Source organism: Stegostoma tigrinum, chromosome 12, assembly GCF_030684315.1.
Source record: "Stegostoma tigrinum isolate sSteTig4 chromosome 12, sSteTig4.hap1, whole genome shotgun sequence".
NCBI classification, from domain to species: domain Eukaryota; kingdom Metazoa; phylum Chordata; class Chondrichthyes; order Orectolobiformes; family Stegostomatidae; genus Stegostoma; species Stegostoma tigrinum.
The window spans coordinates 62,353,656-62,370,753 of record NC_081365.1 but is presented as its reverse complement, the minus strand read 5'-3'; the positions used below and the strand labels follow the sequence as shown (position 1 = coordinate 62,370,753).

Sequence of the window (17,098 nt, the reverse complement as noted above, 5' to 3'; positions counted from 1 at the left end):
ATATTCAAGTGGAATGAAAAGACTCTAATATAGATATGATTGGGCAACTTTTCAACAGGAGTTGTCATTTCAGATGTCATAGATTTCTGGATGATGTTTTGGCAGTTTGCAGTCCAATTACTTATTTAAAGTACAGTACATTCTGTACAAAGCAATGCTATCTTCCATGAAATGAAAACACATTGATTTGGTGCCAGACTGTATTGCAACCTATTGTTAAGATGCGTGAAATATAGCTCCAGTTTTCCCTGATTCTTTTGACTTCAATGTAAGAGTAGGGTTTGGCTGGCAATGATTTTATTTTTCCCAATGACTTCATGAGCTCTGTTCTTAACTCGTCCCACCTAAAATACTGCACAGTGCCAGAATTGGGACTGCGTATTGGCAGTATCGAGTTAATCTGTTGAAACCACTTGCACTTTTTGAACTTGGAAGTCAGTATTATTCACTAGGAGTGAAAATTTGACAGCCATGTCTTTTTGCTATGTAGCAGATGAAATTGACTGAAATTAGGGATTTCTCTTGTTCCTCTGTGTTACAAAGAAGGTATTTTAGATGTTTAGAAGTAGTAGGAAGCCAATATGCTGTGAGAATGTTTCAAATGTATTGCAACTTGATAAATAGAAAAATTAAAGCACAATGTAAGTTCACCTTTTTGTTTTGTGGTGTAAAACCCTGTTATTGAATTCAGAGTTGAAAATTCTTAATTTATAACATGGGGCCCTTAGTTGTACTTGACCTGACGAGATGAAGTAGTCACTATTTACAAATCAAGAATACCCAATAAACCAGTTTCTTATCCTTCAAGGCCCAGGGTTGTTTCAAATTGGTCAGTATATGTAATACTTTCCTTCTTCTGTTTCTGAAGTGGTGTTCAGCTCAACCATGTCTGAGAGGAATTATGTCACAGGAGCCTAGCTAAAATTACGCCGCAAAAGTTTTCAGCTCTTTTTCCAATTACAGAAAATGTCCTATACATTATTTAGAAAAGGTTCAAATCAATATTTGGAAGAGGCTCTATCCTTTTGCTTAAGATGAGAGCAATTGACAGCCACGGCATCCCTGTACCAGGATCCAGGTAGGCCAAACAAATACCTACATATTATTCCAAAGGTCCCAGGAACTAAAATTTCATTGTGTGAACAAGTGTAACTTCCTTTTAGATATGAAGAAGTTGGACAAGCAATATTACATCTCTTATCAATAAAGCCAATTCACATATGACCACTCAGCTCACATATGACCATTCCCATGAATACTAAATCAGTGAAGGATGATTTTTTAAAGCAGATCAGAATATCCTTTTTAAAACATTTATGTTTTGTTGGACATACAGTTAATTGACCACTTTGGATTGCCATTGAAACCCTTTCCAAATACATTATTGGCAGCAGACATGGTGGCTCAGTGGTAAGCACTGCTGCCCAACAGTGCCAGGCACCCAAGTTTGATTCCAGCCTTGGATGACTGTGGAATTTGCACATTCTCCCCATGTCTGTATGGATTTCCTCCCCAGTGCTTTGGTTTCCTCATACAGTCCAAAGATGTGCAGGTTGGGAGAATTGACCATGCTAAATTGCCCTGTAATGACCAGGGATATGCAGGCTAAGTGGATTAGCCATGGTGAATGAATGGTTATGGGGATAGGATAGGGGGCTAGGTCTGTGTGGGATGCACCAGTGGGCCGGTGCAAACCTGATGGCCTGAATGTCCTCTTTCTGTAGGGGTTCTATGATTCTTGTTCCAAAAAAAGTGTTGTCCTAAGTTCATGTGGTTAGGTTTAAACATTTTACTTATCCCTTTAAAGCTGTCAAACAAACCCTAAATGCACTGTGTCTAATTAAAAATACATAATTACATGAACCAAAATACTTTGCAACCCAAGAACATCGAAACCACTCTTGCTAACAACTGCCCTGTTACACTGTCAGAAATTCTGTCGAGACTGAATAAAAAGATGACTAAAGCCTAAAAGAAGCGTCCCGAACTGAAATGTCAAGCTTTCCTGCTCCCCTGACGCTGCTTGGCCCACTGTGTTCATCCAGCTTCACACCATGTTATCCTAGATGATAAAATTTTACTTTGTGTTAGAAATACTCCACAGAAGAGTCAGAGTCATAATCAACTCAGGCTGTTAGCTTTGTTTCTTTGCACAGATGCTGCCAGACCTGCTGAGTATTTGTGTATTTTCTGTTGGTGAGAGCAAATTCTCGGGAACAAAAGACTTTGCAAAGATCAGTTAGAACTTTTGATTGTATGTCACATATCAAATGTTTATTAAATTTTATGACATTATTTCTGTTTACCATAGTGTAATCAGATATGAGACGATCTGCAAGGTAGAATCAGCTATAGCCAGAAAGAGGTGACTCCATATAGTGCTCGCTTAATATTGCATTACCTGGTATGGTCATACAATGGTTAAAATCAGCAAGGCATTAGAACCTCAGGAGAAGGCACTAAGCATTTGTTACAAGTGTTTTCCTGTAAAACAGGGAATGTTATGTAGGTAAGACGTTTGTCACAGCTGCACGCATATTGTCAACAGCATCTAAAGTATTTTCAAGGCGATTACTTAGATGCTATCAATTAAGAAAAAATGCATTTTGTGGTTTAGCAGCAACAAAACCAAATCATGGTTAACAGATTAAGCTTGGTGGATTTTTGTCAGGAAAGTCTGTCCAGAGGTATGGATCAAAGGCAGGTAGAATAGCATAGAATAAAGAATAAAATATCTTTTATTCTCATGTGCACTCAAGTACAGAAGAACAGAAGTATGGTGAAAAGTTTACAATGTCGTTTCTCATGGCACCAATATACAAAATACCTCAGTACAAGTCTTATATACAAAAAGTGGAATTTTTGAAAAAAGAACGTGCATTACCATACAGTGATTCAAAGTATAAGTTAGAAATAAGACATAGTTAACAGGAGAAACAATACAGTCAAATAAATTACAGATAAACATTACATTTGCAGTCAAAGAGCATAGGGGCTTCTGCACGTGGTCTGACCAGCCTCACAAACAAACCGCTGACTGCTTGTGCCAGACCCCAGTCCAACAATAGTCCCCGCTCTGCTCCATGCCTCCAGCCTGCTCTGCTCTGGCTCTTAGCCACTCCAGGAGCAATGATTTGATTGAATGGGAGGTACAGGAATTAAGGGGCTAAATGTCTAAATCCGCACTTACAGTCAGTGCGTTTTAAGGCTGCATTTGTGGCCCACAGCTTGGTGGAACACCATTGCATATGCACAAAATCAAGGTAAGAAATTGTCAGCATTCATAAGTCTGCTTGTTAATCACTGACCATCTCCTTAGCAGCTGCATTCAAGAAACTTGTTCAGAAAACAAACTGAAGTGGCTCACATTATTGGCAGTTTCCCTTCTGGAATATGATATCAAGACCTTTGAAATAGATACACAAATCATTACTAATGCTTATTGCACTCTGAGTTGACAGAATCTGCCCTACTCTGCATACATTCGTATAATTATCTATACATGTTAAAAGCTTGCAAGAACTAGGTAATAAATCAATCACTGTATTAATGTGTGACTTGTGCACTGTGTTTTCAAGTGTAACTACAGAGAAACGTGGAAATGGTTTTCAAAAAATGATTTTTAGGAGCGTCATAACATGAAAATTATTTGCCTTATAACATTTAAAACACACTTAGATAAGTACATGACTAGGAAAGGGAGGGAAATAGTCCCAAAGTAGATGGGTAGAACTTATTTAATTCGGGATTATGTTCGGCATGGACTAGTTGGACTGAAGGCTCTGTTTCCGTACTGTATGATTCTATGGCAGTGTCCTATCTCCTGCCTTGGGAACACATACTTCAGATTTTTTTTAAAATCATACATCTGAAGTTGGATATCATAATTAGTGTTACAACTGTAGGCTGCAAGAACAATGACAGCCTACACAATAATCCAAACCTCAGAACTGCATCAATTAAATTGATAGTACACTTTGGTAGCAACATGGAAAGAGCACTGTATCGCCATGGTGAACAGCAAACACAGGAACATCAGTCTTGTTATGGAAGCAAATTTCAACTGGCAGCATTGACAATTATGAATGTGAAAGGCTCCATTGTTGAAGTGGGTATTGACGATGGATCTTACGCCTGAGAGAAAACAAGAAGCTTAATGTTTTGTCCGTTCTTACAGTGGGGTTTTTGTGTGCAAGGTCTTTGTTAATGAAGTGCCAGTACCTGAACCTAGTTAAAATATATCACTCTCCTTGAAAAATAAACTAAAAACAGATTTGCAGTGCAAATAATTTCATGACACAATTAGTGGATTCTCCAGACTATATTGTCTCAGTCCCCAGTGATTGTATACAATTGAACTGGACAGATGTGTATTTGAATCCCTGTATGGTCAGATTCTGCAAAGAGAATGCTACAAATTAAGCACATAAGAATGAATAATATTACAACCTTCTGGAACTGAAGTGCTTTCCAAATTAGGTGCTGCTTTAGATTTTGCCAACGACGCAATGAAGCAAGCTTCTTTCTTTGTCTTTTCAGTGTATTTTCTTTATCCTTCATTTTAGAATCTCTGATGTACCTAAGATGAATCATTAAACCATTGTATGTGTGTATAAGGCATAGGCATCAGTAAGAATATGATACCAGGCTTGTGCAAGCACAAAAAGAAAGCCATGGGAAAGAATCTGAAATTAAGCAAAGACGTTTGTGAGTTCACTGGAGAAGGGAGGAAACCTGAAACCATGTAGGCCAGTTGAGGAAGGAATTGCATGGAAAGGCTATTCTGGACAAAAATTGTAACAGTATTGACTTCTTACGTCGACCAAGAAACAATACTCTGAGCATGTCTCCCAGATTCCCACTTAAATAAAGTTGCTGAAGGGAACTAGAACATAGTTAATCGTGATTACATGAGCAGGAAAAATCACACAAAGAATTGAAAGTCAGACCTTCATTTAATGATCCTAGATTTTTACACACTAAAGGGATTGAAGAAAATGGGGATGGTGCAGGAAGCAAGTGTTAAGGTAGAATCTTAGCAATCATTATTATGAATAGCAGACCATACTCAAGTAATCAAATAAATTTATGCCCAATAATATACCCTAAATTTTAAACATTTCCATAGCCAATGGATTACTTTTAAATGTAATTCCCGTTACATAGACAAACGTGGAAAGAAATTAACATACATTGTTTCAGAAGCAGCAAGGAATTGATTTAGAGAGTCATAGAGATGTACAGCATGGAAACAAACCCTTAGGTCCAACTTGTCCATGCTGACCAGATATTCTGAATTAATGTATTTCCATTTGTCAGCATTTGGCCCATATCTCTCCAAATCTTTCCTATTCATATACCCACCCCAAATGCCTTTTAAATGTTGTAATTGAACCAGTCTCCACCACTTCCTCTGGCAGCTCATTCCGAACACATACCACCCTCTGCATGAAAATGTTGCCCCTTAGGTCCCTTTTAAATCTTTTCCCTGTCACTTTAAACCTGTGCCACCTAGTTTTGGGCTTCCCCACCCCAAGAAAAAGATCTTGGCTATTCACCTTACCCATGCCCCTCATGATTTTATAAGTTTCTATAAGGTCAGCTTCAGCCTCCATCACTCCAGAGAAAATAGCCCAGTCTATTCAGCTTCTTCCTGTAGCTCAAAATCTCCAAACCTGGCAACATCCTTGTCCCTTTTCTGAACCCTTTCAAGTTTTACAACATCCCTTTGATATAAGGAGGCCAGAATTGCACTCAGTCCTCCAAAAGTCACCTAACCAATGCTCTGTACAACTGCAACATGACTTCCCAACTCCTATACTCAATGCACAGACCAGTAGAGGCAGGTAGATATGGTCTCATTTCACCAGTTTACCTGGAAAATATGGCCATCAGTCATACATTTGATTGTCAGCTTAGATTGAGTGTGCAAGTTTTGCAGTGGAATGTGTGTGAGTTCTGATGTTATCAAGCATAGGTTACCCATCATATTGTATAACAAAATTACTGGAGCAATACATTATGGTATTGAGAGATAGACCATTGCATATTTAATTGAACCTGAACGATGATACGTTTCATAGATACAATGTTCAGAATATGAATGGTCTAGTTTTTAACAAGAACAAGATCGCAAGAATCTTGTGTTCTCCTCCAAAACACTTATCCTTATTTGTTTATAGTTAACCTTCAATATTTACTCCCTCCGGCAGACTGGCATCAGTGCATAGTGTTTATAAGAATTGCTACAGCAACTGTCTGAGGCTCCTTCAACATGATCTTCCAGACCTCTACCACCTGCAAGGATGAGGGTAGCAATTATATGGAAACACTACTACATGCAAGATCTCTTCCAAGCCTCTCAACATATTGACTTAGAAATATATAGCTGTTCCTTCATTATTGCTCAGTCAAAGTCCTGAAACTCCCTTCTGACCTGCACTGGGGTGTCCTTTTACCAAATGGACTGAGCAGTCGAAGCAGCTTACTGTCACCTTCTCAAGGGCAACGAGGGATAGCAACATGTGCTGACCTAATGCTTACATCTTGTAAATGAATTCAAAACAACTAGAACTTTACCCCCACATCATTCTACCTTATTTGCCTGAGATTGGAGTATTGTAGTTGTATCACATCAGAGTGAAAATCACAACTCCATGATGTATCTTGCTATGCCATGAACAATTTATCCACAGTAGTTGAAGTTCCAGCATCTAGGCACAGATCATCGAGCTGAAGAACACTCAAACTCCAGACTGCCAAGAAAGCACATGAACCTATTCATTCGGATATCTGATAAACTGGCTGAGGTCAGCTTCACATGAAACAAAAATTTAGGATTAGGGCAAAGAGAGAATCTACAGTTGACATGCGCGATAGAGTTGATAGTGATAGCAGGCTGCTGGGAATGATCAGTAGCATAGACACCAAATGAGAGTACGGGGAAAGGTAACACTGAAGAAAGGAGAAGAAATTATTTGGTTATAGAATAATTTATTGGAGAAATTTTGAACATGAGTTGGATAAACAATGAATAATTTTAAACATAATCTAGAGTTAATGTGACTCCTTAAATCTATGATGGATGTTTGGATACATTTGTGGTAGTTGCTGGTTTGCTGCACTTCAGTGAATTAAAGACCTTTTCTGTAGAATTTTAGTTAATTGTAAAGCCTAACACCATCCACTAGGTGCCCAAGATTTGTAGGAGTGGCTATGTGACTGTTACCACCATATCTCACCCTGATCTGCCCCTTTATTTCTCTGGCACTTCTCCCTCCTTTTTGGCTTTTAACTTGCTCCCCGCATCTTACTTGAAATTCCTGTTCTCTGCAATCCACCTAAGTACAATAAACAGCTTTCTCTCAGACATACCTCCACCGCTTTCCTGCCTTGGCCACGTCTTTGTTGCCTGAAGAGTCGACTAGTAAAACACATTCTTTACTGACCACTTCCATTGTGCTTTCTTTAAACTTGATGTAACTGAGTGGTTTGTGATCAGTGGAGCTTTTTTGACAGCGTGCATCCACTTTTAGGTCTTACAATTGTATGATTTATCATTAGTAACTCTTAAAGGGAAAACTGCTGCACTGTATCCATTTGCCTTGGTCATTAGAGTCCACTTGACTCTGCCCTGAAGAATTCATTAATAGCTCTCTGCGGTTCTTTGTGCCCTTTGACTTCAAGCATAGCTTGAAGAAGATTTTGATGTTGCTGCTGCCACTATCCAATATCTTCTCAGCTGGCCTTTTGACTGTTATGCAATCAACGTCCATTGTTTCAAACTGTCCTCCTAAGAACTCATATATTTCAGTCTTGGGTCAAGCATTATAGATTTTTAAATGAAAATAATTGAAGTCATTTGGGTGGGAGATCACCCCCCCCCCCCATATCAGATGTGTCCTGGTGGCTCAGTGGCTAGCGCTGCTGCCTCACAGCACCAGGGACCCAGGTTCAATTCTAACCTCAGGCAACCGTCTGTGTTGAGTTTGCACACTGTGTGGATTTGCTCCAGTTTTCCTCCCACAGTCGAAAGATGTGTGGGTTAGATGGATTAGCCATGCTAAATCACCCTTCATGTCTAGTGTGGGAAATGAGGAGATAGGGCAGGGGATGGGCCTGGGTGGGATGGTCAGCATGGACTCAGATGGGCCAAATGGCCTGCTTCCACACTGTCGTGATTCTGTGATTAGGGATAAAAGGTATGAGGCACATCGGAGAGCAGTTATGGAAAACTGATAACCAGTATTAGTTGACAAGTCTGAAGTTCAAGTGGAAAGAAAATGAAATGGAGGGAAATAAGATATTGCACGATTTTAAGTCATTCTGGAAGAATGTCTTAGAGTAGGAGAATACAAAGAATTTTAAATCACTGAAACAACGTATTAAAAGAAGAAAAGAAACATAGAACAATGTAATTGCAGTTTGTGACAGCAGACATTATTCAATCAATGTGTTCAAGGATTTTGTTAGACACCACTGAATCAGGTGCAACTATGGTAAAGAAGACATGAGGATTTCTGGACTTAATAAACCGAGACAAAATCAAATAAATTATGATGTATCATTAGAAAACTCTAGTTTATCCCCAAAAACAGTATTCCAACTTCTAGTCACGATATTTAGGATGGATACGAAGGCATTAAAAATGGTGCAGGGAGAAAAGAATGGTTCCAAAAGAGTAACATAATGAACAGAATAGTTTGGAGAATCAGGGATTGTCATTCTGAAAGAAGGCATAAAGGAGATTTGATGGAAGAGTTCAAAATCTGAAGGAGGACAAGACAAAAATAAGTGAAAAGAAACATCCTATTGGCTAAAGGGTCGTGGATCAGAGGACACTGAATTAAAATAACCAACAAAAGTACCAACAGGAATATTAGGAAAAACATTTTTGTCATGAAGCAAATCATTCAGATATGAAACACGCTGCCTCAGAGGGCAGTGCTGGCAGATTGATTTCGGGTTTTCAAAAGGGAATTTGATAAGCTCCTGAAAAGAGAACATTTGCAGGATTGTGGGGAACGTGTGGCTAAGTTGGGCAAGTTGAGTTGTCCTTCTGCACTGTAACCATTCTACAAGTCTATGATGCAAGCAGAAATAATGGTAAAATATTGACCAGGTAAAAACACAAAACAAAAATCAAATTTGCAAAGAAATCTGACATGCTGAAGTTCGCAGTTCAGTTTCCAAAAAGCTTAATTGCTTCCCTGCAAAATGTAAAACTCAAGGACTTAATATAACTAAGAGAATTGTTAAATCGTATGCATATTAATAATTTATGAAGATACTTTAGCAACATATTAATGCTTAGTATCTGTCAGTTCAAAACAATATTGTAGCTATAGTTGAGGTTGGTTGGTTCGCCAAGCTGCTTTGTTGTTCCACAAACGTTTCGTTACCATGCTTCGTAACATCCTCAGTGTAGCCTCTGATGAAGCATCAGTGTGTTTTCCCACCTGGCTTTTAAACTTTGGAGTCCGTTACGATGGATTGCCTCACTTCTGGGTTTCCTCCGTAGTGGACTCTACATGGGGTCGAGTTCAATGTGTTTATGAATAGCATGCTTCGTGGAGTGCCATGCTTCCAGGAATTCTCGTGCTTGTTTCTGCCTAGCCTATCCCAGGATCTTGGTGTTGTCCCAGTGGTTCTCCTTGTCCATGTGGAGAGGACAAGCATGCTATTAATAAACACATTGAACTCGACCCCGTATACATTCCACTACGGAGGAAACCCAGAAGTGAGGCAATCCATCGCAACGGACCCCAGAGTTTAAAAACCAGGCGGGAAAACACACCAACGCTTCGTCAGAGGCAGCACTGAGGATGTTACCCAGCATGGTAACAAAACATCTGTGGAACAACAAACCAGCTCAGCGAGCCAACCAACCTCAACACCCGCAACCCGAGCTATAGATCTACTCCAAAATGTAGCTATAGTACAATTTAACCTATTCCACAAAGCAGATAATTGAATAAAATTCAGTAAGGTAACTCGGTAACATTGCACTTGTTGGAATCTTAAACAACATTAATTTTCAGTCAGAATTTGTGAAGGGAAAATGCAGATTCTGATGTTTAGGATGTATGCCCTTCATCAGTTTTTCAGAGTTTTCTGTTTGTTTGTATTGAAACAAATTCCCTATTTCTATTCACAGTTACATTAAAAATAAAAGAAGACTCTTGAACTTTTTTTCGGGTATTAACTTGTGAAAGTTTTCGAGAACTATTGGGTAATATTTTATCATCACTGCATGTGTTGTTATCGGATTGAGCTGATTGCCTGCCAGTTTGTGGAGCCTACTCAATTTTCATTCTGTTCATTTTAGTGAATCTGAGATCAATTTGAGGTTAAAAGTCAAATGAAATCTCTGACACGTGGGTGATTTGCTATGCCAGATTAGCACACAAACAGTGGATCTTGTGTTTTTCATACAGATCTTTTGCAAGTAGCCCAGCATTAATGTATGTTCCTCATTTTCCCTGTAGTTGGTTACAGTGATTCAACCAGACTTGAGTATGAGGCATTTGTGTCTTGTTTGTGCATGTCCATGTAGCATTTTACAGTTATGTAACTGCGATCTGTATGTTTTCTGTGTCACTCACTAATTTATTTCTCTTTACTTGACATGTTTCATCTTTCAATTTGCCTAGTCTTTCTCTACTATTTTTTTTAATCAATTTTTAAAAGAAAATTAATTGGGCGTGAGCATCACTGACAAGGCCATGTTCATGTCTATGTTGTACTCATACTTTTCCCTTTCGGCTTCAGTTTAATGCATCTGTTTGGTTTTTCTGTCTTCTGTTTGTAATAATCAGATTTCTTCTGAAAGTCTGTACTTCTTTCTTTGACATGGCTTTTCTACTGTAGCATAGATCTCTTTCCCAAGCAGTAACTAAATGAGCATCATGTCCAAAGGAGAAGCAAAGGATGTGTCAAAGTTAGGTAGGACTTAAAATGTAGAAGGACACAGAAGGAATGGAGCCCAAAAAAATTTTCAGTTTGAAGCCATTGTCATAGACTTCCCAGGACATGAGCTGACATGGTTGGTACCAGCGAGGAAAAACCAGTGAAAACTTTAAGAAAAAGGTATGAGCGGTATAGAATAGAGCTATGTGTTAATTTCAAATTGTGAGTGTCACGGTACTGAAAAACAAAGTGAGCGGTAAAGGTATGAGCCTAAAAAACAGCAGAAGTGTGTTCGGAGTAGGAAGTCTGGTGAGGGAGAGCTAGCAGAAGACCAGAGTTAAGAATAAATGAATTGATGTATTGAATTCACTGACCACTATATTGTGGTAATTTCCAAAATCATTTACTAATTGAAACAAGGTTTTGCTGAAAATTGCAATAGTTGTATAAAAAAGGTGGTTTTTGAATGGAAAATAGACGTAGCTAGAATGCTCACACTACAGTGCACACTGTGCTAGCAGGTTTGCAACTACATTGTGACAGACCCCTGCATACAAGGACATTCGATAACAGCATCATGGTTGAGTTACTGCAATCTTTTTCTTGAAGTAGCTGAGCTGAACTGGACCACCTATCTCAATATCATACCTACAAGCGCAGTGCACACTGGAAACTTGTACACCATAACAAGTGGTTTACTTTCTCATCTCTCAAAATATCTCTACTGTATACAAGAATGAGGTGAGTCATGTGATTAATGCTCACCAAGATGGACGTAGTTATAACAATTTTTTTAAAAATGCGAAACAAGAGTAGTTCAGCTGATAACCAGTACCTCCAGACTCAATTTCCACCGTCCAATACCAGCACTCGATCATTTTAGTGCGAACTATTTACAGGATGAACTCTGTAAGGTTCTTTTGACCCTGCTATCTCTTCCACCAAAGACAAAATTAGCAATGTTAATGGAATGGCATCCTTTAAATCACACTACTTCCTGACTTCGACATGCACGGCCCTATTGTATTGACATTGTCCTGGAATTTGCTGTCTGATATTTATCAGGGGAGTGTTGATCTTTTCAAAGACTACAGCAACTTAAGACAGCACATCTCGCTTTTACAGGGTGGCTTAGGGAAAGGCAACAGATGCTGCATCATCAATATTGCCGACACTGTGAGAACAAGTTTTGAAAAACGTAATGACAACCAGCAGGATTTATTATGTATTCTATAAAGAAGTAGGTAGCAAATTGAAAAGGAAACATTGAAAATGTTATTGTGAAAAGACGGGGAAAGGGATTAAGTAGGAGGCATTGATGTGGACAAAAAGTTCAAAAGATTGTATGTGCTCTCTGATTCAGTGATGATAAATTGATGTTTAACCAGCCAACTGGCCATTATTTGGTCATTACAAATGTCTGTGTGTGTGAATTAATCTGAAGAAAGTAAAGAATATGGTGAGATTGACTCAGTAATTTGTGAGAAAAACTCAGCTTACATAACAAGGTGATGAAAAAGATGATGATTTCTGTTATATTGAAGTCTTAAACATACTTCTGGCCAAGGATGACAGCCTCTGACTCACAGGCAGACTGGTGTTCAAGACAGTGACTGTGAAAACTTGCAATATGTCAATGGCATGGGAGACTTGGCAAGAATGAAGACAATGTGCAATTTGAACCAGAGTGAAGACATGAATAAATGAAGGGTGCATCGACACTTCCCAAACTGCAGGTCACAACCACCAGACGAGATTTTTGAAGTTCATGAATTCCGAAGTAACAATGGCTGCCACGGAGACCAGACTGATCCCTGGCAGCTGCCTGGCTCCTTTAAAATGCTTACATTGCCTTTTTGTCACAGAGGAGTGTTGGTCTAATCAACTGCTCAATGAGACCTGATTCCTACTATGCAAAGCTTATGGGTAAAGAGAAGTGTTCATTCTGCCAGCCTTTTCATCAGCTGCCCAAATGGCATGCTTGGTGAAAGGAGGGGGGGGGGGAGTTACCCTCAATTCCCTTTGCCCTCCCACCAACTCCTGTACACCGCTCCCCCATCTCTCTCCACCCCACCGCCCCCCCCCCCCTCCCCCCCGCCACATCATGGTTTTTTCCTGGGTCATAAATACAAAGGCTGAAGCATGAAAATTGTGTCACACTGCAGAAATGCTTGGGAAACACTGGAACTTTGGTGTAAAGCAGAAGTAATAAGTTAAAATAGTTGCGAAAAAAATCCTTCATTGACACAGAGCTATTGGCAAGCATGTACAAACTAAAGTGATAGGAAGAAGTTATAGATCAAAAATGTCTTGGCACATGCCATTAATAGACTTGGAAATCTACCACACAAGAAAGAGAGCATTATCATTTTTTTAATGACTACTAGCAATGGTTTTATGGTTATCATTAGACTCAATTCCAAATTTCTATTGAATTCAAATTCCACCAGAGAATAGTGAACCTGTGGAATTCTTTGCTGTAGGAAACAGTTGAGGCCAAAACATTGAATTCAAGAAGGTGTTAGATATAGTTCTTAGGGCTAAAGGGATCAAAGGGTCTGGGGAGAACGTGGGAGTTAGGTATTGAGTTAGATCAGCCATGGTCTTTTTTTTGTTGGAGCAGACTCAAAGCGTAGTGTGGCCTATGGCTGCTCATATTTTCTGTGATATTACAAGTTGAAAAATGTCTTGCTGGCATTTATGTGGAAGTACATATGATAATAAAAAGCACTGCATAAAGAGTAATGTACAATGCTTGAATGTCTGTGTGTATCCTTACAAGTATTTCCATTTGCCCAATGGAGAAAAGGTCTGTGATAGTTTGTTATGTTAGGAATCCTATTCAATGCTTTGTTTGTAAGTGTCCTTCTGAAGTGTTGACCAATGCCTAAGCTGAAATTGAATAGATCAAGTAATAATTGAAACCAAACACCTTAGAAAATTAGTTTGTGGTGCTGTAATAGATGATTGTCCTCTATTTGGAACATAAAGCTGCATTTAGGAATTGAGCAGTGACTAACTGAACAAAAATGTAATCAACAGCACAAATGAAACATGAGTTGAATAAAATTTTGTGATATTATCTTCACTATATGTTAGTTTAGCCGCAGGGAACATCATTCCGGCATTGTTTTGAAATTAAGACGAGATGTTGAAATGTTTAATGAAGTCAATCTTGTACATTTTATTTGATGATGCTTTTATTTTTTTCAATTGGCTCTCCCTTTTTTTTCCCCCTCCTTTTATAAAGTCTCCTGCAGATCGGTGCAAGAAAATCCACGCTGGGGATGAAGTGATTCAGGTCAATCATCAAACTGTGGTACGTGTCATAGAAAAGCTTGGTAGGATTGTTTTTTTTTGGAGGTAGGATTTGTTAAGGCAGTAAAGAATGACACCCAGATTCTCATAATTGACTTTCATCACATTTGCACTCTTTGAAAGTTAATGATATTTGTCAGTTGATGGCAGATCCCAGGTACTGTCATTGAATCAAAGAGATGTCCAACAAAGGCTCTTCAGCCCATCACATCTGTGCCAGTCAAGAGCAAGCATTCTAATCCCATTTTCCAGCACATGACTCATATCCTTGTATGCCTTGGTTTTCCAAGTGCACATTTAGAGTCATAGAGTCAGAGTTGTACAGCACAGAAACAGACTCTTAGGTCCAACTCATCCATGCTGACCAAATATTCTAAATTATTCAAGTACCTTTTACCAGAATTTGGCCCAAATCCCTCTAAACTCTTCCTATTCATAGACCCAGCCACATGCCTTTTAAATGTTGTCATTGAACCAAGCCTCCACCATGCCCTCTGGTAGCTCGTTTGATACACACACCTAGCCTTTGCGTAAAAAGTCCCCCCTTCGGTCCATTTTAAATCTTTCTCCTGTCACCTCAAACCAATGCCCTCTAGTTTTGGACTCCCCTACCCTGGAGAATATATATTGGCCACTCACCCTGTCCATGCCACTCATGATTTTATAAAGCTGTAGAAGGTCACCCCTCAGCTTCCAACATCCCAGGGAAAATAGCCCCAGCCTATTCAGCCTCTCTCTATAGCTCAAACTCTCCAACTCCTGACAGCATCCTTGTAAATCTTTTCTGAACCCTTTCAAGTTTCACAAATCCTTCCTGTAGCAGGGAGACCAGAATTGGGTGCAGTATTCCAAAAGTGGCCCAGCCAATGTCCAGTACAGCTGCAACATAACTTCTCAACTCCTGCACTCAATGCACTGACCTATAAAGGCAGGCATACGAGACGCCTTCTTCACTACGCTATCTACCTGCGATTTCACTTTTAAGCATCTAAGAACCTGCTGTCCAAGGTCACTTTGTTCAACAGCACTTCCCAGGAGCTTAACATTAAGCGTATAAGTCCTGCCCTGATTTGCCTTTCTAAAATGCAGCACCTCGCATTTATCTAAATTAAACTCCCATCTGCCGCTCCTTGGCCTTTTGGCCCATCTGATCAAGGTCCTGTTGTACTCTGATGAAACCTGCTTCACTGTCCACTGCATCTCCAATTTTGCTGTCATCTGCAAACTTACTAACCATACGTCCTATGTTCACATCCAAATCATTTATATAAATGATGAAAAGTTGTAGACCCAGCATCGATCCTTGTGGCACACCGCTGGTCACAGACTTCCAGTCTGAAAAGCAACCCTCTATCAGCACCCTCTGCTTTTTACTTTCAAGCCAGTTCTGTATCCAAGTGGCTAGTTCTTCTTGTGTTCTGTGTGATCTAACCTTGCTAACCAGAGTACCATGAGGAACCTTTCAAACATCTTACCAAAACCCATATAGATCACATGCACCGCTCTGCCTACATCAATCCTCCATGACTTCTTCAGAAAACTCAATCAAGTTTATGAGAGACAATTTCCCAAGCATAAACATTGTTGACTATCCGTAATCGGTTCTTGCCTTTCCAAATACATGTAAACCCTGTCCTTCAGGATTCCCTCCAACAATTTGTGGAATACTGTTGTCAGGCTCAGCGGTCTATCATTCCCTGGCTTTTCTTAAATAGTGGCACCATGTCAGCCAACCTCCAGTCTTCCGCCACCTCACCTGTAGTTATTGATGATACAAATATCCCAGCAAGAGGCGCAGACCTCCCTCGCTTCCATGCTGATCTTGAAGTGTCCTAATCTGTCCCTAGATACTCTTTTGTCATTAATGTATTTGTAAATCCCTTTAAATACTTCTTTGGTGCTATGAGGGTTTCTGCCTCTACCATGTTTTTGGACAGTGAGTTCCAGATGCATATCCCCCTCTAAAATATTTCCTCAGCTCCCATTTAAATCTCCTATCCTTTATCTCAAATTTATGGCTCCCTGTCATTGGTCAAAGTACCAAGGGAAAAAGTCTATTCCGGTCTACCCTGTCTATGCTCCCCTACTGTGTGCAAGTTGGGAGCAGTTGACCACCTTTTTGTTCCTGTATAGACCTTTCTGTTGTCATACATGTTCTGGCACACAATGGCTAACATGTAACCAAACACATAGAGTTCAAAACAGAAGACAAAGCTTTCCAGACAAGTTATGAACTGAATATTGATGTAGCCAAATTGTAAAAAAAAACTTTGATTTGAAAGACAACACAAAATTAAAAGTTTTGCAGTAAAGTTCAATGAGAAAATACCATGAGACCATTCAGCATGGGAGCAGAATTGGCCTTTGAGTTCATCAAGTCAGCTCCACCATTCAGTGAGATCATGGCTAATCTCAACTCCACTTTCCTGTCTTTTCCCCATAAGCCTTCACTCTCAACAATTTCTCAGCCTTGAATACACTTAATGACCCAGCCTCAAAGGTTCTCTGTTCTCTTGTAGAATTTCACAAAGAGAAGCTCATCCTCATCTCTGTATTAAGTGGCCAACCCCTTATTCTGAGGTTGAGCTGTCTGGGCCTAGACTCTCTCACTTGTGGAAACAACCTTTTTGTATCTACCCCTTCAAGCCCCCTAAAAATCTTATACATTTCAATAAGGCCTTTACTTGTTCTTCTAAGCTCAAATGAATACAAACCTAACCATTCACCTTCTCCTCATAAGAAGCTCCCTCCATACACAGTACCAGCCTAAATGAATCTTCTTTGGACTGCCAGTGCCAGTATATCTTTCCTTTGATGATGTTCCAGCTATGGTTTGACCAGTGCCTTGTATAATTTTAGCAAAACCTCACTG

General features: G+C 39.5%; 1 protein-coding gene across 7 annotated transcripts in view; it reads left to right on the top strand.

Annotated features, from left to right (window-relative positions):
• The window catches only part of cnksr2a (connector enhancer of kinase suppressor of Ras 2a), a 473,904-nt gene that overhangs the window by 211,003 nt on the left and 245,803 nt on the right, over positions 1 to 17,098 (top strand). For 6 of the 7 annotated variants that reach the window (XM_048541090.2, XM_048541087.2, XM_048541089.2 and 3 more), the window contains exon 8: positions 14,159 to 14,227. The exons of the other annotated variant lie outside the window; for it this stretch is intronic. In XM_048541090.2, the coding sequence (XP_048397047.2) occupies positions 14,159 to 14,227 (69 nt within the window). The remainder of the gene's footprint in view (positions 1 to 14,158; positions 14,228 to 17,098) is intronic. 7 annotated transcript variants of the gene reach the window in all.